Source organism: Epinephelus lanceolatus, chromosome 10 (assembly GCF_041903045.1).
Source record: "Epinephelus lanceolatus isolate andai-2023 chromosome 10, ASM4190304v1, whole genome shotgun sequence".
In the NCBI taxonomy this organism is placed as follows: domain Eukaryota; kingdom Metazoa; phylum Chordata; class Actinopteri; order Perciformes; family Serranidae; genus Epinephelus; species Epinephelus lanceolatus.
The window spans coordinates 24,858,693-24,885,941 of record NC_135743.1 but is presented as its reverse complement, the minus strand read 5'-3'; the positions used below and the strand labels follow the sequence as shown (position 1 = coordinate 24,885,941).

Genomic DNA, 27,249 nt, shown 5'->3' with positions numbered 1-27,249 from the left:
TTTACTCAAATCAACAAATACATCTGGCCTCAGGCAATGTAAGGTACGCTAACAACAGTAAATGTCTTTGTAAAATTCAGTAGCAGGATAGAGATACTGACTCTCAACATCCTTCCATGCCAAGTTTATAAGCAAAAGTACATGATAGGGTGACTGCAGCAAACTATTTCATATTACTATGGTTATGCAACACCTGTGAGGGGTTCTCCAGAAAGAAGTCTCAGCCAGTTAACCAGACCCTTTACATGAAAATTCAGTACCAAATTAGATTTTTTGGTCCAGGAACAGGGCTCACAGAAATGGCCATGGCCCAGGATTACTGTATGTTACTATGACAACTAATGGCCTGGAACTAACCTGCTATGGCACACAGCTCTGTGGGGCTGAGCCGGTGCCTCAGTCTGGATCATCCATCCAGATTGAGACAGTGCATTCTGCACCTGCAGTCCTTCAACTCATTATGCTATGGCCATAAATCAGAATATATAACTAAAATGAGCACAGCTAGATATGGTTAGGACATCCTACTTACATAAAGCTCAGTTTTAATCTTTGCAAGGTACTTTAAATTTACATCCAATAAGATACATTTTATTCATTTTCATAGAATCATGCATACAATCTCAGAACATGGCTGTGGTCGTTTCCACCACTGACTCTTCTTTCAAATACAGTAAATTAGATAGATATAAGAAAAAATGCCATTGCATTTAATACAATAAAGAAAATTGAGGCAGAAAACCAATTTGAGGGATAGACAACCAGTTTAAAGTTTGTCTAATCTAGATGTCTTTAAATTGCAGGAGGAAATCAGACGAAACCCACAAAGACAAAGGAAGAATACACAAATTCTACACAAAAGGGCTGCAGGTATCCGCTTGATTCAAACCAGCACTAACTAAGCCACACTGCTGATGTATGGTGACTATTTTGTCACCTACCAAGTAGTATACTCTAATTTATGTTTATTTTATATCAAAAGTAAAGAAAAAAAATCCATATTGGCAATTAAAGCTCCTCCTTAAATGTTGTTTACAGTTGCACCATATTCCATCCTGCTGATGTAGGCTACAGCATTACACAAAGAATTTGCTATTATCACTGTTTTGTTTGTACAATACAGTTTCCTCATTCCTCATGTTGAGTACATAAATTTGGTGCTCTGTGTGTCACAAATGCTGACAAACTACTGCACAACTGTCTACCTTGCAAAAAAGTGTATTGCAACATTTGGTAACTTGGCTGATGAAGGTCTAGTTACCAAAAGTTGTGATACATTAATTCTCTTTAAAAGTTAAACAGGGTGTGGGAGTTGGTCTGCAAATTACATTGTATTCGTCCCTCTCCTACGCATCTCTTTTGAAATACATGTGCTGACCATTGTTTGTTCTGTGGTGTCAATACAGCAATTTGGTGTTGCTGGAATAAAGTGTGGCTTTTCATGGCCATCTTCCTTTCTGTTGGCTTCCCACAAAGAACACAGAAATACAAAGAAAGACAGACCCTCAAATGGATTTTCAAGTTGACTTTACTCCTTAATTGAATGCATCAACTTAAATTTCTTAAGAAAGTAACATCCTTGGGTTGCGAAAAGAATATTCAATTAGAACATATTTCAAAAAGTATATACAAGAAAATGGCAAACTATTAACTTGAAAAATGCAACCCATGATAAATACAGAGAAATGCTAAACTGAAAATTACAAAATTATCTATTGTACATGAGGTCATAGAAAATACCAAGATTATAATGACCAGTTTGAAGTCTATTTTTCATATCAGCAAAACTGACTTACCACTGTTTGAAAATTGATGTCAAACATCTAAACATCATAATGTTTGATAAAAAATTTCAGCCTTTATCCAAGACTTTTCATAAACATCTCATCCCATCATGCATTGTCTGTTTTCATCACATTTAATGTTAACAGCTTTACACAATTTTGTCAGAGATTTACAAACACTGTCAAGAAACTATCTGGCTAATTAACTGTATACAAATTCCAATATTAGAACTAAAAATATATACAATGTAAATAGAAACGCGGGAGGAGATGCCCTGTCATTCTGACATTAGCCAAGAGCTTTGTTAATATGTAACAAGGGCCAAAAATAGAAATAGGATCTAAATTGTGATAACGGGAGGTACACAGTCAGATGTAAGGCATGAAAGGAACTTCAAGTTACATTAGCTAGTTATTCAAAAGGGAGATAAGGTAGATGGGATGCAACAACCATTACTGAGACGACTCAGCATGAGTCTGTTGATGTTCCTCCAGTAGGTGAGGAAAGGCGAAGGCTTTGTCACATTCTGTGCATTCATATACAATTTGGCCGACATGACTTTCTTGGTGCTGCTTAAGACGGGACCACTGGTTGAATGACTTGTAGCACATATCACAGCGGAACTCTCCGACTTCATTTTCAGCATGCAATCTCATATGCAAAGACAAATCATTTGCCGTGTTTAATTCGGCGTTGCACTGGGTACATTTGAACTTGTTTTCAGCCAGCTGAGTCGTATTTTTTTGACGATGCCTTCGCTCGTGCTCTCTGAGGTAGCGCCTCCTGGCAAACACTTTTCCACAAAGCTTGCATTTAAATGGCTTCTCATTTCGGTGCTCTTTATTTTGATGCTCCAGAAGACCACTTTTTGAGCTGAACTGCATTGAGCAAACAGGGCAATAGTACAAGTCCTCTCCGGTAACATCAATCTCCTCCTCCTCTCCTGCTTGATAAGTTGGAGGGGATGTCTTAGCTGATGGGTTTGAGTACTCAGCCTCTGTTGTTGCTTGCTCTTGATGGGAACAGTGGTGCTGACGGAAAGCATCTCTTCCTAAAAAGCTCTGGCCACACTCACACACTATGCATTCAAATTCAGCAGCTGATGTCACATGACTGCGCTCATGTTCTTCAAGCTTACTTCCAGAGGGAAATGTCTTTTTACAAATTTTGCATTCAAAGGTACCACCAGGATGCGTGGGAAAATGACCAATCAGTTCAGTGGCACTGGCAAAACACTGGTGGCAAACTGGACACATGAAACTGTGTGACACACCTCCATCTTTACCCTCAGTGTTACGTTTGGTTTCTGCGGCAGTATCCACATGGCTCTTCAGATGGCTGAGGAAGCGCTCAGAGGAGGAAAAGCTACTGTTGCAATGAGAGCATGGATATTCACTATTAGACCACGATAGATGATGGGTGGTCCTGTGCTTTTTCAGGTGAGATGCATGCAGAAAATGTTTATCGCAGTCTGAACAGGAGTATGCTCGCTCTTTGACTGCATTGCAACCATGCTCTGAGAGCTCCTCTGGGTCTTTAAATCGCTCACCACAGACACCGCAGCGATATTTCAGTTCTCTGGGGGACACTGATGAACTCTCAGAAGGTGAAGCAGACTTCTCACGTTCTTCCTTTAAAATTGGTGCAGGGAAGTCACCTGACTTAGAGTGGCTTTTCCGATGCTCAGCTCTACTGGTCTTGGAGAGAAACACAAGATTGCAAATATCACATGGGAAGTTCTCTTCACGGTGGTTAGACATGTGTTCTGCCAACTGTGTGGGTCCTGTAAAACTGAAGTCACACTTGGAACAACGGTATGGACGGCTCTTTCCATGGGTATGCTTGTGTTTGCGCAGAGCAAAGAGTGAGACAAAACCCCTTCCGCATGCCTGACACTGAAATTCAGACTTGTGCATTCGTTGGTGCTGCTGCAACTGGGATGCCTGGAAAAAACATTTTCCACATTCTGCACATTCATGTGGTTTTTCACCCAGGTGACACCTCTGATGATCCTCAAGACTTTCTGATGTTGGGAATGTCTTACCACACACATGGCATGGGAAGTATGGTGCAGAGTCTGAGTCGCTGTCCTCACTGCCGTTATTTTCATCCCCATCGCTTTCACCAGCTGTACTGACTTGACTGCTGGATCGTTGTTCAGCGCTGCTCTTATCCTGTACAGTCTTCAAAAGGTCCCTCTGCTCTTTTTGATGCCATTTTTTATAATGTCTTGACACAGATTTTTTGCTCGCGTAGGCCTTGTTACAGAACTGACACCTAAAAACATCATCTGGATGCGCTTCGCTGTAGTGATTACATAGAGATGGTCTTGTCCAAAACCTGTGTTTACACAGTTTGCAAATAAAAGGCCTATTTGGGTCATGACATGTTCTGTGGATTTCAAGTTCAGACATGGTGGGCAGTACCTTGGAGCAGTCAGGGCAAGAGTATTTTTTATTAATTCCATGCATCCTCATGTGTTTTTCAAGATTTCCTGGACTGGAAAACACGTTCCCACACTTAATACATGCATTGCGCTTTTTTGCTTGTTCCTCTCTTCCATGGGCTTCAAGGTGACTTATAAGCAATAGGCCATCTGTGAAGCTCTGATCACACTCTGAACATTGGTACTGCACAGTTTTCTTCTCTTTAATTGAGCTGCTTTGCCCCTCATTTTCCTCTGAATTTTGTTGGGATTCATCCATTACCTCATCTTTGCAGGAAAAGCTGGTCTGCAAAACCCCAGTGCCAGTTGACTTGGAGGCTTCTTTGAACACCAGAACAGAGTCATTCAGCACCAGATCAATCTCTGCTTTTAAAGGGACTTCCAGCTCTTGGGTTGAACTTCTTCCGGAAATGTGGCCAAATCTACATTTCCTGTTGTGATTACGGAGAAGACTTTTATTCCAGAAGCCCTTCTTGCATGTTTTACAGTTAAAAGGAAACCCTGCTGCATGTACACGCAGATGACCAGTTAGTCCAGCTTTATTTGTAAAGGTCATATTGCACTCTGGGCAGGAAAATGTTTTGGCGACCTCGCTCTCAAGAGCTGTATTGAGTTTACAGGTTAAATTAGTACCTACATCACTAGGCTTTTTGTCACAGCTCTCATCCAAAACCTCTTCTTTGATTTTTGGTATATTTGACAGATGTTGTTGTAGGGGAGCAGAGGACAGTGGCGGAGCCTTTGTTTCCAGCTGGTGTGCATTTAGAAAATGCTCCTGAAGCTGTGAAAATAGCAAGAAACGGGAGCTACAGTATGCACAAGAAAAGCCTTTTGGTGGGCTTTTAGAGGCTGACTGCTGGCTTTCGGGAACAGTGGGTTTTGTCACCTTTTCTGTCAAAATGCTTGTTTTTTTGGTGCACTTTGTGGCATGACGCTGCATATAATCCTTCCTTATAAATCTCTGTTCACAATAGTCACAAGCATATGGCCGCTCTCCTGTGTGTAGGCGGTTGTGCACGCTCAATTGCCAGCTGTTTCCAAAAGCACGGGGGCAATAACTACATGCATACTTGTGCTTTTTGTTGAAGTAGGGTTGGATACGCTGTAGAATTCTTTTTCTCATCCCTCTAAGTGAGTTTGCTGCATTTTCTGTAGGTGGATTAGTATTCTGTGGTAAGGCAGCCTTTGTTTCATTGGAGCTCCTTCTGCACTTTCTCATCTTCCTGTGTTTTTTTAGAGTTTTTTCGTGAGAGAATGACGAGCCACAGCCTGTGCACTTGAATAATTTTGGTAGATGGAACAAGGTGACATGGCGGGAAAGTTTAGACTGAGATGGAAAGCTCCTTGAACAGACTTCACACTCAAACGTCTCCTGCTTTTCAGCAGGCTCAATGCCAAACTTATTTTGCCAACCCCTGCCAACATCCTCTAAACTGATTTTGGGAATACGGATTTCCAGTCGTGTTTTTTTGCCTTTACAGCGAGCCTGATGCACTTTCAGATGATCATACCTTGAAAAGCAGCTGTCACATGCTTTACAGCGATAAGGCTTTACTTCGTTATGTGTCAAAATGTGACGTCTCAGGCTTCGTGATTTCATGAAAGTCTTCGTGCAGAACTTGCATTTATACTCAGCTGCACCTTCTGCTTGGGGCTTTTGTGCTGCCTCTCTGAGAGTAGGCGTCTTTGACAATTGAGGTGCAGTATCACCTTTGACCTTTGACTGCCCCTCTTTGTAAACACCATCACAGAAAGCTTCATGCTGCAAACACATTGTCTGACTTCCATAACGGTGTCCACAGTGCATACATGCATAGGGTTGCACACCAGTATGTGAAACCAGATGTCTCAAGAGTAATGATCTGTACCTGAACCTCTGTGTACAGTGAGAGCATTTCAAGGGAAGTATCTTGGATGCATTGGACTTTAAAGGCATTACAGAGACCTGGCTTGTCTGTGAAGTGCTTTTACAGTCATCGCCGTTTGGAGATGATAAGCCAGTGTTGAGTTGTGTAGTCTCTCCGCAGTTGCTCTGATGTTGTTTAAATTTCTGAAATCCAAAGTACTGCCCACATTTTGAGCATAGAAGCAGAGTGTTTGCCTTGTGGCCACTGAGATGATTTTTGAGGCGCATTCTCTTAAAAAACCTCCTTGGACAGTAGGTACACCGATGTGGCCCCTTTGGCTTAGTGTTGGACTCAGTTGTGACCAGTTGTTGTTGAATGGTTTGAGCAGGCACACACTTCTCACTGTGAAGTTTAAGATACAAGTCACGATAAAACTGTTTTCCACAGTTTGTGCAGGAGAAGGGTTTGTCTCCAGTGTGTATGAGCATGTGGCGCAGCAAATAGCGGCGATTATTAAAATCACGTTTGCAAAATGGACATTGGTTTGTTGAAGACCCAGTTATATGCGCAAGACAATGTTTTCTTAGCACATGGGCATCATTAAATACCTCTTTGCATAAGGAACACTGAAGCTGATTTGGTTCACTCTGCTCTTTCATGGATTCCAAGGACTGCTGTGGTTTTAATGGTGGTCTCTCTTCAGGCTTACTTGCCTTGTTTTCTTTGGGTTTGTGGGTGGGTAGATGCCTCAGGAGATGTGCAGGATACTGGAACTGAAGATGACAGTCTGGGCACTGAAGCATTCCCCTTTTCAGATGTGAACTTCTGTGCTGAATCAGTTCTCCAATAGTTGGAAGAATCTTTCTGCAGACAGTACACTGTATCCTCCTCTGGTGAATGCTTTTATGACCAATTAGATAGGCACGTTTCTTGAAACCTTTTCCACATTCCACACAGCGGTATGGTCTTTCACCTCGGTGACTACGCACATGTTTCATCAGTGACTGTGGTGTGGCGAAACGACTGTCACAAAAACGGCAGCTCAAGGCAGGACTGGCATTTGCTTCAGTGGATTCTGGGGTATCCTTATTCTCTTCAGTCTTTGTACTACTTAAAGTTGTGGGTTTAGACAAGGTAGAGAAGACTGAATTCCTGTACTTGAACATTTTGCCAGTGAGTTTAAACAGCTCATGCTTCTTCATATGTCTGTATTTTCCAGATGCATGACAAAAAACTGCTGGACAAAGATTGCATCTGTAGCGTGGTACAACGCCGGGGGCTGTCAAAGCTGGGGGTGCTTGTTTTTTCTGTTCATTTTTCTTCGACTGCAATTTCGGCTCAATTTCCTTAGTTTTTTTCTGTTCAGCCTGTTCCTTTGATTTTGCCCTCTCCTTTGCGAGCCGATTCAGACATTCTCTAAGGCAAAATGTCTTAATATGTCTATATCGGTTAGATGATAAAGTGAAGGTCACGTGGCACAAGGGACACCGATATTTACCGGAAACTTTTTCCTTGCCACCACACACTGAATTTCTGACACAGTCACGTAAATGTCGAGCCCTGTTGTAGGAATATTTGAAAAGGCGTGGACAAAGGGGACATTTATATTTCCCTGTTGTTTCATTGTCCAGTTTTTTGGGGTGCTCACTACTGAGTTTTGTGGTCGACTGACACTGCTGCACTGAAACTGCCAAACTCTTTCCCTTGTGTATGTTGTAGTAGTGCTTTTTGGCCTTGGCTGCAGTTAGGAAGCATTTACCACAAAAACGACACAGATGGGTTCTGGAGATGTCATCTAGCTTAATGTAACATTCGGGCAGATTTAGATATGTTTGGTTCTGTGCCACGTCCTCTTGTGGTGGTGTTTCGGTTTCTTTGATAATGGCATCAGAATCTGTGACTGGAAGTTTTGGCTGCTTGCATCTACCAGGTGTACGCATGTGTCTTTGCAGGGTACCAGCCTGTGCAAAATATAACCCACACCCATTACACTTAAAAGGTGTTTTGCCAGTGTGAGTCCTCATATGCTTGATATAGTGAAGTATTTTTGAAAATATGAGTCTGCACTTCATGCACCTGTGGCCCCCGCGACGTTTTCTGATCTTCGGTTTGCTGGAATCTGAAGAGAGCTGAGGGCTTACTTTGGTTACACAACACACATGTTTTTCTGCTTGTTCATCACTTAGCAGGTAGAGGTTACAAGTCTTGCAAAACTGGAAACTGTGCACGGAATGGAAACAATGGTGGTGTTCTATTAGATGATCTACATTGTGGGTTGTGTATTGGCAATCTGCGCAATGATAAGAGTTACTCATTCCATCTACTAACTCTAAGGTCTTCATTATTACGACAGGCTGCAGACATTTCCTCATTTGTAGAGAGGATATGAGTTGAGGTGTTTGCCCTGAATAGTTCATGGTGTTACTGTCAGGTCTGGCCACAGAAGTGTCTTGATAGTGACTTGTATCAAGGTTTATTTCATCAGCATCACATGAAGAATCTTCTCTTGACAGAGGTTCCCCATACAGCTCGCAAAGCACTGACGGCTCCTCTGCTGATGTGTCCAACTTTTCTAACGACTCTCTTGTATCTTCAGCAACATCTCCATGAAAACCTCCTGGTTGTAGGGCCACTGGACATTGGTGTAGTGGCTGTTGCTGATCTGAAGAAGAGGTTGCATTTGTATTCTCTGTGGAACTTGTCCATTCCTTTTCTAGACAGGGGTTTATGTCTGTGCTTGATGTGTTAAACTGTGAACAGGACTCTAAATCATCCATAATACTAGTCACAGGAGGGTCAGTACAAACAGTTTCTGTAGGAGAGGTTGGGGTTTTCCTCTCTAGTTGACTTGTCATTTCCTTTTCTAGACAGGAATTCAGGTCTATGCTTGAGCTGTTTGGCAGTAAGCAGGACTCTACTTGACTAGCAAAGCCTTGCTCATCCTTGTCACTAGTATCAAAAGGAGGACTACCTTTAGTGACAACAGGATCATCACTGCAATCTGGATCTGAAGAATATGTGGTATCTGGCTTCTCTGCTGCACTTGTCCATTCTTTTTCTGGACAGGCACTCATGTATGTGCTGGAGCTCTTTGGCTGTAAGCAGGTTTCTGAAAGACTTGCAACACTTTGCTCATTCTTGTCATTGGCATTGCTGAAATCACCATCACTCATTACAGCAGTACTCTGACAAATATCCTGAGCTACACTTTCATGGGACTGGTGCTCAGATAACCGCAAGCATGATTTCTGATCCTGACTGATACTCTTCGAGGTACTTGTGAATTCCCTCAGTTCATGAGTGACAGCTTTAGAATTGGACACCTTTATACCAGGGAGATTTGAAGACTGGCAGGTATCTGACTGAATTTCATTGTCCCGGCAGTCAGTTTCCGGATTTTCATCTTGGCCAATACCGAAATTGGGATTTGGAGACTTCTTATCATCAAATGTCTCTTTTTCAGATGAACCTGATTGTTTTCTTTCCTTTTTTAGGTCTTCACTTTTGTCCTGCATGTCCTCTTTACTATTTCTATCTTGACTATCTCTGGAGTTGGGATTATCAAATCCCTCATTTTCTTGGTTGAATGATTCTTTCATTTCCTTTCTTAGGTCATCTGGGAGACCATGCTCATTGTTCATTGTTGTCATATTTGGAGCAGCTGCAGCAACCTGCTCCTCCTCACCGCCATCTGGGTACTCCTCAATTCCATCACCAGCCAAGTTTTCATGGCCACTTGTTGAGATGCTTGGATTTTTTTCTTGAGTGAGATTAATCTTCATATGCTCCTTTCCTCTTCTTTCTGGACAATTACCATATTCACGTCCATCCCCAACAGTCTCACTCACTGTCGTTGTCACCATGTTAGAAGTACTAAAGGACTGTTCTTGTCCTGCACAGGATGTGACAGCTTTTTCTGAACTTTCCTCCTTGTCTTGTGCACATTCAACTATGTTTTCTCCTGCTGACGCATTTGATGTAGTTGGCAAAATTACAGTAGTCTCTGATTTATTAGGACACAGACTCTCAGTTGGAAGCATCACATTCCCAGTATCAGTGAAAAGCCATTCTGATGAGCTATGTTTTGTAACATAATCAGTTTTAGGTTTTGGAACTGAATTATTTGCCATGAATTTACAAGAGGGCCTCGTTTCACCCACATCTGCTTCCGAGCAGCTACTGACATCTGAGTAATCGTCAAGAAATGATGTAGCTAGCATTCCACAGTCTTGCTTTAGATCATGTAAATCATTTGCAAAAGATGAAGGAAAAGATCCCGATGTTGGTAATCCATCTGTGGCAAAATCTGAAATGTCACTATTTCCACATCTTTGCAAGTAATCTTTTTCCATTTGTTCTCCATCAGCTTGCCATGTTTCCTTGCAGTATCTTTGATAAAGACAGTCTGAACTGGAATTTTCAATACTGGGATTTGAGTAATAGTTTGTATTGAAGTTTGAGTTTGTTGCAGAGGCTTCATGTGAAGCCACTGCGCCAGGAAAGTCATGATTTCCAATGTAGTTCTCTATATGCTGGGAAAGACTTCCCTCTGGCTCTGATGTCCTTCTCAAAGTGCTTGGATCTGATGATAGAGGTGGAAGATCATGGTAGTATGAATCCCACCCCTGAGCCATTCTTTGCAAGGACTGGAAGCTGGGGCTTATTTTGTCCAATCCTGAAAACACAAAGGAGCATAGGATTACAAAAAGAAACTGCAACTATTATCATAAGAAAAATGATCCAATTTTTGGAAAAAAAATTCTGACCTTTTCTTGGTCACACAAGGACTAGGACTATCCAGGATGATGTGGATTACATCTGTGTGGGAACCTGGAGGATATAAATGAATATTATTACTGTGAACATTTCACAAGCCACTAAAAAACATAATCCACAAATGCTATCAAAATTCAGTCCTATAAGAGTTTGCCTCCAGGGGATCTGGTCAGGCTAAGCCATGGGTATCTGGTCAGGCTAAGCCTTGACAAAAAAACAACATAGGGTCGCTACCATGTGGGATCACTACCAAAAAAGAAGGATGCAAGGGAGCAACAGTATACTGCTACTCTTGCCTCATAGGCACATTGGTGACACATAGCTATGGGAATTCACTTTTGATGCATGACAAGCAAAGGAAGAAGCCTGGGCTCGTGCAAAAGGTGGTGCAATACCAACTAGATATTGGTTCGCTCACCTCCATACAGTGCTTGATAGCAGCTGAAAAAAATGGTTGCTTGAGTAATTTATCATCCAACATACCAAATATTTTCTTGTGCCAGCTTGTCAAAAGTAAGGATTTGCTGCATGGCACAGGGTTTGAACTGTTGTTTGGACAAAACAAACAATCTGAAGAGATCCCCTTTACTACATTTTATGGCTTTTTTCCTCTTTTTTGACAGCAAATGTTAAAATCAATAGATTTAAATATATAACGAAAGTAACTGTTTGTTGCAGCTCTACTGTTGCAGCTGTTTTTTCAGGGTTGCCCAGGGTGAGCTGGACAGATGTAGGGATCTTTACAAGCTCTGGTTGAGTTTGGCTGTATAACTTTTCCCTGAAAAATGACAGGGGTTGATTTTTGTGATTGCATGTCAGAGGGAAGCAGGCTTTGACTGTCTTTGTCCATGAACCAAACAGGCACTTATACGTGGGGTTCTTGGAGTGTCGGGGTGGGATCCAGGAGATCCAGGACTAATGGACAGACCTGGCAAACCCAAAGGTGTTGTAGAGGTTAAGCTGGAAAAACCTGACATTTTCCATATCCCAAGGGAGGTTGGGGACATCTCATAAAAGTAGGCCATGTTCAGAGCCTACAATGTGGATATGGATTCTTGAAGTTGTGGCCAGAAGGACATCAGTGGCTGTCACATCTGTAACCCAAGAACTTTTGTAGGCCTCAAAGAGATTCTGAACTCAGAAAGGCGGCAGGGGTTAGCCCAGGTTGTTTTCAGACAGTGAATCAGTCTACATTCATGGGATGAGACTGATGGAACAGTGGGGGTGCCTCCACAGTCCTCTGTGGATGGGACAGTGCTGGAGGACTCTGGAGAGTTGTGCCCATCTCCCGTTTTCTCTCTCTGGCAGACTAAAGTAGTACGAGTTTGGAAAACGGCCACTTGATTTGGCAAAGGTAGAGCTGGGTATAGTCCAAGGAAACACATAGATATTTCATACTAAAAAAAACCCACTAAGCTAACTCTTGAAAATACCCACCTGATTAGGCTAACTAACACTTTGGGCTGATGATTATGAGCAGAAATAATGTGAACTTTTCAACAGAAATTTTAATATACGCTATGCCTTTAGTTTGCTTCTGTGGGTGTACACACTGAATTCACTTATTCCTTGTTTATCTGGCTTTTTCTCTTGGATGCAGATGCTGCTCTTTATTTCAGAGAGCTGCTTCATTAAACCTTTGCAAGAGATTTCACAAAACTTTTCAGGAGTACTTAAAGCAAAAGTAATGACAATCATGCATTTCAGATATTAATCTAATGGAATGGAGTCCTTCAGTTCAGCAGGTAACTTTTAAAAAATAGGTTTTCACACATTTGCTGAAAGTGAATCCTGACAGTAGAACACAAGACAGATCTCTAAAAAAAAATCATGTTTCTCAGGCTCCTCCTAGTGCTCCTAATGGCATTTGCAAGAATGCACCGTGTCATAACAAAAACAACTAATAAGACCCAAGAGAAGTCTCCAACATTGTGTCAACAAGAAGAATCTCAAATGCAGTGTCAATCACTACTTGTGCACAGGCTGCACAATCCTCCTCCCCTGCGCATCCTCTCAGTCAAGCTCAATATCTTCAGGAGAAGCTCTGCAAACACAGTTCCTGAGAAACAACCACCATTAACGAAAAACTGCCAATCCCTGTTTTGCCAGCCACAGCGTACATGGCAAAGAAAAACAGAAGAAGGCCAATGACAAAAAGCAAGCTTTCACTTTTACTAAAGCCGACAGATGAAGAAAAGTTTGCTTTCACCTTTACAGGTCTTCTTGTTTACTTGATTTAGCTGTGTACACTGTCGTTGGCAGTGAAGTGTGTGCACCAAGAATGACTGACTAACATGCCTTTGAGACTCCTCCCGGCTCTGGTAAGTTATTTCTGTTAAAGTGTGGTGGATTCTTGCAAATGCCAGCAAGAGCACCAGGAATAGCCAGGGGAACATGATTTTTTCTGAGATCAACTGTCTCATGGACTACTGAACCTTTTAGATAGCAATTTCCTTTCAAACAAGCATTTTCTAAAGACAAACTGAGAGCACACTCACAAACTTAATATTACAAAACCTTTTGTACCTGGTGTTAAATATCTGCTGGCCTCTAAATCTTGAAAGACATCAATCCTGGCTGCCTGTAAAAGGGAAAGAAAGGCAATTACTATTATCACTTGTTTTGCGTTTTGTTTTTGCAAGATAAAAAAATCATTTCATGGCTATTGCTCGAGAGAAGACAGAAATCAACACTTGTACCTGTGACAAATAAAAGCTTGTGCCTGTAACAGAAATCAAGGCCTGTGCCTGTGGCAGAAATCAAGGCTTGTGCCTGTGAAATGGGCAAGACTGCTCTCAGTGTGCCACACATCTACCCATGCTTGCTTGGATTGTATATCTTGACAATCTACCCACACACTAACCTGAGAATGAACATGAATGATATGAAACTGTCAATCCTGGAATAATGCTCAGGAAAAGTTCTTGTCCTGCTACAAAAATTACCCTCTTCATCACAGACAGCCAGATATTCCGAGTGGGCCACTGACCTACAAAAAGTAACAACAGCAACAAGCCAGCCCATGGGTCATGGTTAAAAAAAATCCCCGAAAAATCTGAGGGGCTACTCAGTAGACCCTCATAGGGCTAACATTACAATGACGTCAGTTTGACAAACTCTATAGCATATACCTGATGGGAGCAGTTTGTATTCTGAATACAGTACATGGGAGGAGCTTGCAATTATTTACCTAACCTTTTTAACACTGGTCTTTTCAAAAGGTAATTTAGAGGGGGGATGCTTTCTCACCAGCATCACGTACATTGCTAGGTGCATGTTTTTAATAAATGATGTTGTTGGTAGGGCTGGGTGGTACGACAAAATTTTCTTATCACCTTTTTTTTAAAAAAATCATATTGGTTTCACAATATTTGATGGTATTTGATGGTATTTTGCTAGTTGTTGGAGATGTTAGATAAATAGACCTGATACTCACCATCCATCCTTGCCTTTACTCCGAGTCCTCACTACATCATCCTATTTAGCTGATCTAAAAGAAGTGCTTTGATTTTCTCTTCACACTGGGCCAAACAACAAAGGGTTAAATGTTAACACTGTACAACTTTCAGGATCTGCAACTCCCGTAAAGTAGCTGGATGACAAGCTGCTGGCGGAACTCAAACTTCAAAACATAACTTTGTCAAGCTGAGGATCCAGCAGCATGGGATCTGATCAACACTGACCAGGAAAATCCTGCTCGAGCAGGACAACAATCCAAAATCTTCAAACCTAAGCCACAATAATGATAGAACTACAACAACACCAAGAAGATAATTAGGAGTTTCTATGAGTGGGCCAACCTCTATCCCCAAATCCCCTTGCAGATAGTTTTGTCTAGACAGAAATATGTCCAAAAACTCAGTGCTAGAGAAAGGGCTGGAGGACCATGATATTATCATTCTGCTATAGTGGGATAAATGCTCTGGCTTGTTTTTCTTTCATTAAACAAATGACAATCATCTTGGGTGGTGCTAAACCCTCTTGAATATAGTGTCTGGGGGTAACTTGTTTTGGTGAAATATTTGCACATAGGGAGGCAAACACTGTCATTGAAGTGGCCATGCAAAAGACGACACCATAAAAAACAGTAACAGACATTTGTCAACTGTGTGATTCAACTTTTGCAAGACAGAGTCTGAGCCTTTCCGAGGAGCATTCACACATTGTTTTATTTGTTGTAGCCCTTTACTACCCTGGAAATCCAGAGTTCTCGCTGGAGCACAATTTGAATTTGCTCAGCGAGTCACTCTGGCAATCAGTAATGATGCTCATTACCCATGCCCTTGGAGCTGAGCTGCACCAATCACATTGGTGTAGCTGATATAGGCGGGCCAGAGGCGAGCTAAACAGATGACGACAGCGCTGCGACGACGAAGTCCGGAATCAGTCAGTAAACATTGCAAGATGGCTACGGATGAACACCAGTTATTTGAAACAGCTTTGGCCGCTACAATGAACGAGTTAGACTTGGCTTTTTCCCTAAAAGAGGAACAGAAGATGGCGCTCCAATCTTTCTTTTGCAAGAAGGATGTTTTTGCTGTTTTGCCGACCGGATACAACAAGAGTCTAATCTACCAGTTAGCCCCACTGGTAGCGCTCTGGATATGTCACCCCGTGTATTGTTCTGATTGGTCGTAGTGTTATCCAATTGCGTGCAGTGATATTTTCAAATGCATGCTTGGTGCCGCCCCTCGAGTTGGGCCATTTGCATTACTCATAGCCAGACCCTAAATCTTTCTAGATTTGGGTCTGGATTTCCAGACTAGCCCTTTACAACAATTCACCAAAAAAACAAAGCAGGCATGCTTTACTGCATGTTCCAAATCTTTGTCAGAACTTGCCATTTTCAGTGTGTAGGTTACTTGCTCAGAGGTTCCTGCTGTTGTCTTCCACAGCAAAAGGAATTTGGAAACAGTAAGAAGTGGGAAGGGGGGAGAATGCCAGCCAGTAGCAGGCTAATAACCACTGTCCACATCTGGTGAGTCAGTCTACCTTACAGGAATTTATCTTTTCATCAAATTTATATTACTGCCATTACTAGCGACAGCAGAGAAACAAAAGGGAGGCCACACTCTGTAAGCCCTAAGGGAGGAAGCAGGTACCTGCACACCAAACCATCTGCCAAAGTTTCAAGTATTGGCAGACTCTTTCACCACACAAGCCAATGCTTGCTAATTTGGCAACAGATTCACCCATAATTAATAATTAGACCATCCATACTTTCGCAACAAATCAATGAAACATTCCCACTGTACCTGGGGCCTTTACAGCAGCTACAAGGCAGAGCTCCAGACTGACTTTTTACATGGGTGCACTTAACTTTTTCATTTAGGTGGATCAGCACATAATTTAGGTGCTTCCAAAACTTACAACACGCCTTTTGATGCCACAATATTATTATTATTAAAATGCACCCTTTTGTCAGTTTCCATACACACTCGTAAATTGTTAACTAGGGGTGTCACAGTACACAAAAGTGGGAGAACAGAAGCACTGGGGCTACTACAACTACTACTATTACAACTAACCTTACAGGTGAATAAGGATAAAGGTCATCTAGTACCCCTTTAACATTAAGTGCTCAACCAGGGCTGAACCAGCACTGACTATGTGTCTGAATGGGCTTTGTGACCCAGGTCAAGAAGTGGGTTACACAAGACTTGATTTTATTGTGAATGGCACACCACCTAAGTTGCTAACAACCATGGAAGGACAATTTATACCAATGGTGGCAATTGAAGGCGCACAGTGGTGGCGCAATTGTTGCAGGTTAATGCAGCTCATAAACAAATGGAGCAATGACAGCAGGAATGGTGTCAGCTACTTCTACGGTTTGAACAACATGGAGATGTGGCAAGACTTCGAGATGCGGGAGCTCTTGGCCGACCGAGGTGAGGTAGAAATTAAATTGGAGTTGGCCAGGATGGTGAGGGACAACCTAATGTATGCAGACATAATGACACTGCTGATTGAGAGAGGCCTTCACTGTACACAGACACAGGTCACAAATAAATTAAAGGCGCTGAAAAAGCAGTAAACCTGAAGTAATCTTAATATTACAGGCCAAATCTGTTAAATTAGCTGGGTTTATTACTGTGATGTACTAATGTACAGTATAGGAATTCAAGTACAAAACACTAGTTCAGAATATATGTCCAAATCCCTTTGCCCATTTTCAGCACATGAGGTTATTGGTATGCATTTCTCTCGGATTGTGACCCAAGTCGTATCAAAACTATCATGACCAAGGATTAACACATGCTGGCCTGCTTGATTTGCACTGACAAAAGATGGGTTGAACACTGGTCAGGTAACCCTTCCCTGACCCTGATCATTGGTGTAAAGTCCAAAAGCCCTTTCTCACAGGCATTCTGGCCGTGGTTATACTTTTCAATGCAACTTTTGTCATCTGATGATGCCAAGATGCATTAACTGTCAAGTACGCTCCGAGACTGGATCTTGCTCACACTAAAGGTGCGGACACACCAAACCGACATCAAAGAACTAGCGGCAACAAAAGCCAACTGTTGCGTCGTCTACATCGCCTCAGGTTGCCCTGTGTCAGTTGGTTTGGACACACTACACGGACTACATCCGACGGCCAAGTGGCACGTACGTTCTGCGCCTGCGTGAGAGAGAGTGGAGTGACAGAGCGGTACATCCTGACAGCTGAAGCGTTACCTATCTGTGCAGCCGAGCACCGCAGCACCTCCACGGACTATTACATTCAGACGGTCCCGGTGTTTCCTCCACAGTCTCCACTTCACTCAGCTTCATAACGAGGGGTAGTGGGTATGAAACTAACTCTTCGTAGCGAAAGAGTTCAGATACTGACTTGCCAGCGAGGGGTAGACGTCGCCATGGCTACCACCGAGCAAGAGACGGGGAAAAAAGTTCATACATAGCTAACGTTACCGTCGCCAGGTTGCTTTTTAGCTAGCTCGCACTATCTGGCGTCCGTCATCTGTCCTGTTCTGCAAAATTGTCGGACTTTTCACATTACGATAACACGCCAGCTAGTATAACTATGCTGCCTCGTAATGTTAGCTGGTTAACTAGCTAGCAGAAGTCCTCTGTTGTCTGTCATTTATCAAACGAAGCATTATGAATGTGGCAAATGCGATCGGTAGGATGAATGAGACTCCATTGTAGATGCGGGTTGGAAATATAGATGGCTCGCAGCTTCCTATTTAAAATAGTTACGTATGCGTGAACGTAACCGACGTGGTGATGTAGTGAGTGGTGTCCCAATTCCTAGGGAAAGATTTCTACCCCTACCCCTACCCCTCGTTGCTTCATTTTGAGGGCCATGGGGTAGTTGGCAGGGCTAAGGGTAGGGCCAAGGGCTAAGGGGTAGTGGACATGGGGGGTATTGGGATTGGGCCTAAGTTCAGATATGAGTAAGGCGTGGACGGCATGTGGTCACGCTCTGGAAAATTTATCAGACATAGGCCTGGCATCATGATCCCACCACACGGGAGTTCCTCTCCAGAGTGAGTGCAAAAGGAAGAGTGAAGCTGGAGCACAGGTCAGACCTTTTGTCTTACAGGGTTTTTCCATACACATGTTCTGGCTTGGCTTGACGTGGTTTGACTTGGTGCGGTAACCTAACACCGCAGGGATTTGCGTCTCCATTACAGCAGGGCTACCCGCTTGAAGGTGCGTCTTTAACTGATGACGGCCTGTCTTGAGTCAATGATGTTTAAATGCGGCAGGCTGATCCATGGTTTCCCCCGTTATTTTTTCCATCACGATTGCATGGCAGTTAAAGTAAGTTTTCCGGTTGGAGGTAAGCAGTTTATAGAGGCACAGTTAAGGACCTGTTGTCTGCAGCCCTTCATCTGACATCTCACCATGGCTGTTTTTGCTTGTCCATCTATCAATCCATCCATTTTCATCTGCTTATCTGGGAACTAGTAACAGGGGCAGCAGGCCAAGCAAAGCACCCAAGATGTCCCTCTCCCCAGCAATGCTTTCCAGCTCCTCCTGGGGGACCCCAAGGCATTCCCAGGCCAGATAAGATTTGTCATCCCTCCAACATGTCCTAGGTCTGCCCCAAGGCCTCCTACCAGTGGAACGTGCCCGGAACACCTCTAACGGGAGGCGCCCAGGAGGTATCCTGATCAGATGCCCAAACTACCTCAACTGACCCCTTTTGACACAAAGGACCAGCAGCTCTACTCCAAGCTCCCTCCAGATGTCCGAGCACCTTACCCTATCTCTTAGGCTGAGCCCAGCCACCCTTCTGAGGAAACTCATTTCGGCTGTATGTATGAGCAATCTCATTCTTTCGATCATTACCCAAAGCTCATGCCCATAGGTGAGGGTTAGGACGTAGATTGACCAGTAAATCGAAAGCTTCGCCTTCCAGCTCAGCTCAATTTCCAGCATGACGGTCTGGCGCAGAAGCCCCCCCCCCAAACCGCCGAACCATCTCATGCTCCATTCTACCCTCACTCATGAACAAGACCCTCTGCAGGCAGGGGCGGGGCCTCGGCGTGCGTCTCCCTGGCGTCACAGACTGTCTTTGCTTGTGCTCTTCGGTATTAGCAGACTTGTTTTTACTGAAAGAAAAACGCTAACAAAGTACCACTAATTTGGGTATAAACACATTTAATTTCCTTTAAGTTCCTCACAATAAAAGTCCTTAAGTATTTTGTTTTTACAGAACTCATACAGCTGAAAGCAAACAAACAGGACAATATGGCAAATATCCAAAGGTGCAAACATGGACAACCACACATCAGCGCTCATGTAAACACATCACAAAGCACAGTATCAGCTGTGTACTTGACATCACAGCCTACTAGTGACTTTGTGGACAAAGACCAGATGATACAGACATGCAAAAATATATCTCATCACGATCTGATCAAGCAAGTCGTATTTAAGTGTCAAATGTGGACACATGCAGACATAGCCAAGTTCCAATCTGGTGCATGCGATCACAAAAAGTCACTTCGAAAAGACAAGTGTAACTATGGCCTTTGACATATGGTGGTGTACCAGGCAGGTTACTGTGCATGCTGGGTCAGTGGAATAGCTTAACAGCATGTTAAAATGGAACAGACTTTGCATTTATCTTCCACATCTACCACAAGCATCTCTTCCTTTTTCTGACCCCTGCACTGGAAAATCATGTCCATCTTCACATCACTGCACCTGTAACCTGCAAATATACTAGCAACACAACCAAAACTCCAACAGATCCACATCTTGGTTTCCAGTAATAAGTCCGACAGCCCACCATCAGTAATGTTTCACTGTCACAAATACTTTTCCATTGACTTTCATGGCGAAAGTGACATCTGTAAATCAGTGAATACTTTTTTGAGCCTCACAAACCCCCATGAAATGACTCGTTTCACTAGCAGGCTTTGATCCACTTGGTCTAATATGATTTATAAAGTCTATAGCCACATGATGGAATCCTTTTACCCCTATTCAAATTAGTGGAGCACTACATCAGCTGCAGCTGGCTCAGCCAGCGCAAGTCTCTAGTGCACCTACTCTATGGACTACACAGTGCAGAAACAGTGCCAATCATCCAGGTAATTTTATATGTGACAGTTGGACTTTTTTAGCTTCAAACGCCACAGAGCAATTTTCATAGGAATGAATGCGGCCCCGCCTCCAACGCTGTTTCCAGTTTTCTTTATACATCCACGGCCTAGACGCACCACACACACACACATTCAAATAAATGGGAGGAATGGCGTTTTTGCCGCGACGCCAGATTTGGTGTGAATGCAGCAATCCTCTGCACCTTAAACCCCTGAGCATTGAGTGTGTACTGCACAGTGTCTTACGGGTGCCTGCTAGCAGCCAAAATATAAGGCAAACTAGTTCGCTCAATAACATGGCCATGCACAAGTACGTTTGATTACTTATGTCAATTCCGGTACACTGAGAGCCAGTCTACCGGAGTCAAATTCTTTGTATACACACGTACTTGGCGAATAAAGCTGATTCTGATTCTGATTAAGCAAGATGTTCTATGCCAGTGGTTCCCAACTGGTGGGTTGTGGTGCAGAAGTGGGTCGTGGGTCCATTCTGAATGGACCACAAGTGACTTGCAAACATGTCAAGTTTAAGAAAAAACACACACACTATTTTTAAGTGCATTTTATTTACAGCACAGACTTTTTATTTTGAAGTACTGTTTCTTGCTGTGGAATGAGTGACTAATGAACGGCTTCTTGACAGAGACAAAAAACTAGCTTAACAACATGGCCAAACAAAAGACTCAGCCGAATGTATTAAACGGTGTGGACCTTGAACTAGCGACTAAGGAGAAATCTGGACCTCATGGCCAGACCGGTTGGTAACCACTGTTCTATGCAGTCAAGAACTGTTCAACAATGAGTTAATTCAAACTTAAGTTGCATTTAGAAATGATACACTCCTCCAGCCCACTCTCAACAAATGCATCAAAACCACTGGAGTTTTGTCAAGAAGAAAGAAAAGAGCAGGCACTCTGTGCAGATTATCAAACCACTTAAGCATGTCACACTGTTGTCTTATTGTACAAATAGCTCTTGGCATGTTCCTGAATCAAAAATCATATAACTGCCTGATAATATCATTCAGTGGGGGGTACACAAAATGTCTGATGACAAACAACAACTGCCCAGAGCTTGCATCAAGGCAAATGGCTAATACACACTCCAGCAGCATCCAAGGATGTAGTGAATTGTGCCATTTTACTGGTTAGCAGGAAAGTGACATTTTAAGAGCAGTTTCTCTCCAGTGAGCCACTGTCCCCAACATCAACAGAGTTTTCAGTAATACAGATTCATGCTTGGATTCAGTAGGAACGATGTGGAATAAGTGTGTTGCAATGGAAGTGGTGGCGCAGCCTGTGTTACTGACATGACAATAATCTGTGGCTGGTGAGGAATATTCTGGAAAAAGGAAAGGCATGCAAAATGGAACCACTGCTTTTTGAGTCCTTAGTAGACAAGGACATGGTGCCAGTGCAACATGGAAGTCTTAAAGATGTTGTGGTGAGTTACATTAAAACTGAGCCCAGAGGACAGAGGATGTGTGAAAACCCTGAGATTCTCTGGCACCACAGGCTACATGAGGCATATGCTCTTTTAATCAAGGCAAGTCAAGACAGTATCTTTCAAGGTTACACTCTTTTTAGTGCTAAATTCCTTCATGTTTCCACAATGTTTCCTTGCTGAGCTGCATTGGAGGAAATTTAGCACTGCACAGTGTGTGTTGCAGGTGTCATGCACATAAATCTGTGTTGCATTCTCTGTTCTTTTTCAACAGGGACTGTACAGAAAGGTATAAATGATGTGGTTGAGCCGTAGAATTTTTTCCACTGCCCCCGGTTTCACCTGACTTTGTGCACAAATCAATTTAAGCACAACATAATAAAAACATGCCCTCTTAACATGTCTCGCCCATGTTGTGTGGTTCAAAGGACAGTTAAGTGAGGGGGCTTCAGCACAACACAACAGCTGACTGGGTAAGGTGAGTACTGGTTGCCATGGTGGCAGAGGTTCCTGCTTCCTGTTGCAAGTGGCATGAGCATCATGCAATTTACACATCTCCATCCCACTTATTGAGTGGCGTGGGCAGCTGCTTAAAGAGTGCCAATGACACCTGGTAGCTGTGTGTAACATGCTCAACAGCAGAAAAATATGTAAGATAATAGAGCAGTGTTCCCTTGCACTGATTTGTCTGTGGCGGTCTGCCTCAATATCAACATTGAACGCCACATATTGACTTTCTATAGTTGTTTTCACTATTTAGTAATCGGTAAAATCTTGTTCCATTGTAGAGCTGCGTGCAGCACATTCATTTGCTCAGACCCTGCCTGCTCCCCTCACTCTCCCTCTGTTTATTAGACTACAAATGAGACAAGCTAGCAAGCACATCCTGCAGTCTCTCCCTGCAAAGGAGAGGACTTTGCCAGGGAGAGAGCAGGTCGCAGCTCTGGAGACGGACCTTCAGCTCAGTTGTAACAACTCAAATTCAGCAAGAGCAAACCCCAGCCATTGCAAACCCTCAGCTACCACCAGTGTGGGGAAACATTGTGTCGGGACACATCTAATATTTCTAATCCCCAAAATATGCTTCACTTTGATTTGACAATTTACAGAGTTTTTTAGTTGAGCTACTATGCATACGTTGTGTACCACACACAAGAACAGAAATACATTACAAGCTGCCAGTGTCTTGCAGAGAGCATGATCCCTCACCAAGGTTATCTCTTGGGTAGACACAGAGGAGTAGTGTGTCCTCCTCTATGCCCTTGCTCTTTGCTTTTGAACAGTGGCATGCTGCTTTCCCTCTGTGCAAGCTCTGGTCTTGACTGCTACAATTGAAGCAGGTCAGTTAGCGCCCACTATGTCATGGCCTTTTTTGATATGTACTGCTAATGAAATCCACCTCCATTGTTAGGATGCGACTGCTTCAGCAAAATCTGCTTGGAGACAGGCCTCAGAGTCCAGGGGAAGGTAAATCAAACTGATTCAAAGCCATTTATACAGAGCGTCAACATAAACTTCAAATAGCTGCACAATTGTTCGATAGAAGTGACTCACCCTTAAGACCATGGTGATGTAAAAAATAATGCTAACAGACAGATGAGAAATTATACTATTGACAGTCAGGATTTACTAGCTACCATCACCATCAACTAGCAGGAAGAGTAGATCTCATCACCGTGAGGGGAAGGTTAGACAGCTACTGTGACATGCACACCACTGTGAATTGCGTTTACCAAACTGCAGTGAATTACAAAGCCTTTGACAAGCTGCGTAGCCATGTGACAGTGGTGCAGGTGTCTTTTTTCTGGAAGGAGCAAAAATGCAAAGTACAACTTCCCAGATTGACACATTTTTTTAAGAAAAATGAACAAAGGCGAGGACAACACAGCAAATGCAACCTAGCCTGAAATCAGCCTAATCCAGGAAAATCACATCACACACAGATTACCTACTAAATGGTGATTATTATGGCAAAAAATAAATTAACAGACAGGTGCCAACATCCACATATTATAAAAAATAATGTTGTGCACATTGCTTTTGATTATGACTTACTTGTTTGGTGTCTTATTTGACAGTGATATGCTTGCTGTTTCCTACTTTTTATTGGTCCCTTTAATTAGATAATTTTTTGAAAGTAATTCGGGAAGTATTCACAAAACAAAATGGCTGTTACTCTACTACTACTCTACTACCACCTGTCAGTAAACTTTGAACATTATTCTGTTAAAATTTAATTACTACATGCAGTGGCCACTTAATTGAATGCAACGCAATACAACAGCTCATAATTTCTACATTTATTAAGATAATAATGTCCTGTTTTGATGTTGATTGACACTGTCAGTGAGGTATTAACATAACTATAAATAAAACACACTTCAATGTAATGCAGTCCAGTGCAACACCCCAACTCACTGTGACCTCAGGAATTAACATATAGCTGAATTACCACCTCTCCAAACAAAAACTGTCCATTACAAGCTTCGTCAGGTAGAAATGTGGCAGAGCTGTACATAAGATTGTATAGGTGTACCTAATTAAAGTGACCATGGAGTGTATATGGTTGATGGAGCTTCTCTTGCTAAGGGACCAGGGATAAAATAATGAAGTTCTCTGCTAAAACTTTATGGGGTGCAGTTGCAGGCACTTGTCAATTTCAGTATACACAGGAGTAAACACTTCACTTATATTCTTAACTTTTTTTTCTTACAAACAGATGGAAAGACACTGCAACAAAGTTCAGAGTGTGGGTGATGCTTTCTGTATCAGAAACTACCCAAAAGCAGAGTAAGGAACTTTTGGACTTTGCTCTGACATGTTGTCCCTCTCTACCTACAAAGCCTGAGGGGACCTCTGTCACAGGTGGATGTAAATGTGTTTCCATGCAACAACACGGTCAAGTGGGATTTCCCCTGAGAACTAGGGACTACTGAATTGATATCAGTAATACATGACCCAATACAAATCATGTTTATCTGATTTGATATAGGTCATATTATAATCCCTTATATTATAATCTCTTTGAAGCAGCTAAGCCACACAACAACACAGCTGCCTCAAGCCTTGTAAGTGATTATCAGCAGGTTTATGAAACATTACTCAAAACTTTGTTGTAAACATATGTTTTGTGGTGATAATCTGAACAGAGATGAGCATCATAAATAATCTCATGTTGTGGTTAATAGGAAACATCATCTGGAAGTTGTGTGCTGCTCTTGTCTTGATTGTATTATGAGCTGTAACGTTACTTTAAGCCAGCCTGGACTGAGGACAGCAGACAAAAAGGAAACGGTGAGATGCAATCAGTTAAACAAAACCATCCTCAGCTGCGGTCAGGTTTGTGAGTCGAGCCACGTGTTAGTTTAATGTTACACTGACGCTAGTTGATGGTCTGAGGGAAGCTAGCTAGCTTCCTCAATCACTAGCACGATGCTAGCTAGCACTGATAACCAAGAGCTAATGACTCGTCTGCAGCTGTCTGTAAGCAGGATTCCTTACCAGAACACAGCTCCGTGTTGCTCCTGTGTGCTTCACCGCAGATTCCTTTGTGGTTCACCGACTACATCGTCTGTACTGTGATGTAACGTTACTGTAATAACAGACTTTATCCACAGACATTACATGTCGGCTTTCTCTGCCAGGACGCGGAAAAAGCGGCTGTCCTCCTTGCCGATGGCTTCCGCCTTCCCTGGGAAACACCGTCAGGAGATCTTTTTTCTTTGTGGACTGAGTCAATGGAGAGAGCTGAATCCTAAGCCAAGTGTTTTCCTTCACGGCGCGGGCTATGTGGCTTGTTGTGCCTCTGGTAGCGGCGCTAGACCCAAATCCGCCTCCATTATCTCTATTTGCGCATTTTCAGACAATGTGCCCGAAATTGTGCGTACGTTACACAACGGACTTATTACAACCAATAACAAGGTACGGGGTCTCCGAGAGAGCCCGCCCCCTGCATATTGTATGGCTGACACAGCCAGAGCCTGACGAGGCGGCAGCACGACTCCTTCCGGGCGACCGCACCACGGTTGCCTCCTTGCTGCTGCAGCTGCCCCTGCACTCCCCTACGTGCTGAGGCAGACAGGCAGTAATTCTTGCGCTGGCAGTGACTGAGCTGATCACTGAAGTCCTCAGTGGGACTTCAGTGCTCCCCTGTGGAGCTTCAGTACCTCACTGCTGATTTTAAATGAGCACGATGAGCCAGGTTACCGGGGAACTACTTGTCTGCTGGACTAGATGTGGTTGGTCTTTAAAGGGTTAACAAGTTCCATACCACCATTTTGTGTGCAAGACTTGCTACGAAATGGCGCCACCCCTCCTTGTGCTGGTCTATGACAAAACCCCTTTGGCTGGGGTGGGGAGGGGGTTGCACATGAGAACCAATTCTCATGTAGGAAAAAAAATGTTTTACAAAAGAAGAAAAACTCAAAACCTATACTTTGACATAATTGGTGAACAGGATCCTCTGAATATGTCTTACAATCTGTGACCAGGCAATTACTTTATCCAACAGGTGCATGCACCCATCACTTTGGTTTTACCTCAGCACGTGCAGATCATAAAGTAATTGAATGTATATAAGTGGTCACAACAAAAGTGTGCAAATGAATGTGAAACACCTTTCTGACCAAGTCAGACCATGTAAACCTCTCAACCTGCCACCTAGAGGAGAAAAAAGGACCCACACATATAAAAGAACTGGGTAGATAGCTGTCTGTCTTGTGGGAGTCAGTGTACTTACTGCAACTTTCAATAAAAAAAAAAAGTCTGGACCATCTGACACACTCAGCCTGTATTCTTGATATCAGGGCTGACTCCCAAAATATCCCTTTAATGTGTATGAATACATGACTTATTACCTCATGTGTAGTTACTCACTACAGTCAAAACCAAGCACAGACATAAGGCTGAAGAAGGCCCCCTCCCCCCACCACACATTTCAAAAGTTCTAATGACCCCGCAATGCAGTAGTGCCCCCGCACTACCTCAAACAGTAAACAATACAAAACAACTAAATAACCCCTCAACTGTGGCTGCACTTCCAACATGTCACCAAAGCTAGCCTACCTGAAAGAAGAGGTCTCTGCAGGGTCATATGTTAAAGGCCACGGTATGCTTGAAGCAAACTTGTTTGTAGGACATTTGGAAAAACAGAAAATGTTGTTCCGAATAGCCACACTTGTAGGCAAGACAAAAACCCTGCTGTCATAAGCCTTGTTCCCATTGGACCATAAACAAAACAGTAACACCCACTAACATCTGGCTTTTGTCTTTAGCAGGGAAGGTTACAATCGACATTCATTTCCGGGACAAATGACCCCTGAGTAGTCACAGGTATTTATTGGCTCCAGCACCTATCGGCTCTGATCAGCAGTATTGGAAATATGATACC

General features: G+C 42.9%; 1 protein-coding gene across 2 annotated transcripts; it reads right to left on the bottom strand.

The window, feature by feature from the left end:
- Nucleotides 1–1,510: 1,510 nt before the first annotated feature.
- On the bottom strand, nt 1,511–25,972 carry znf1035 (zinc finger protein 1035). Of its 2 annotated transcripts, XM_033640480.2 has the most exons (4): nt 25,362–25,972; nt 13,381–13,435; nt 10,845–10,908; nt 1,511–10,753 (listed from the first exon to the last, which is right to left on the bottom strand). In XM_033640480.2, the coding sequence occupies exon 4, from the start codon at nt 10,710–10,712 to the stop codon at nt 2,238–2,240; it is 8,475 nt and encodes a 2,824-aa protein (XP_033496371.1). In that variant the 5' UTR covers nt 10,713–10,753; nt 10,845–10,908; nt 13,381–13,435; nt 25,362–25,972; the 3' UTR covers nt 1,511–2,237. The 2 variants fall into 2 exon arrangements, with proteins under 2 accessions (XP_033496371.1, XP_078027966.1); XM_078171840.1 differs by lacking the exon at nt 13,381–13,435.
- Between the last annotated feature and the right edge of the window lie 1,277 nt (nt 25,973–27,249).

Coding starts and splice junctions, on each gene's coding strand:
- znf1035 (XM_033640480.2), bottom strand. CDS start 10,712: ATGGCTCAGGGGTGGGATTCATACTACCATGATCTTCCACCTCTATCA.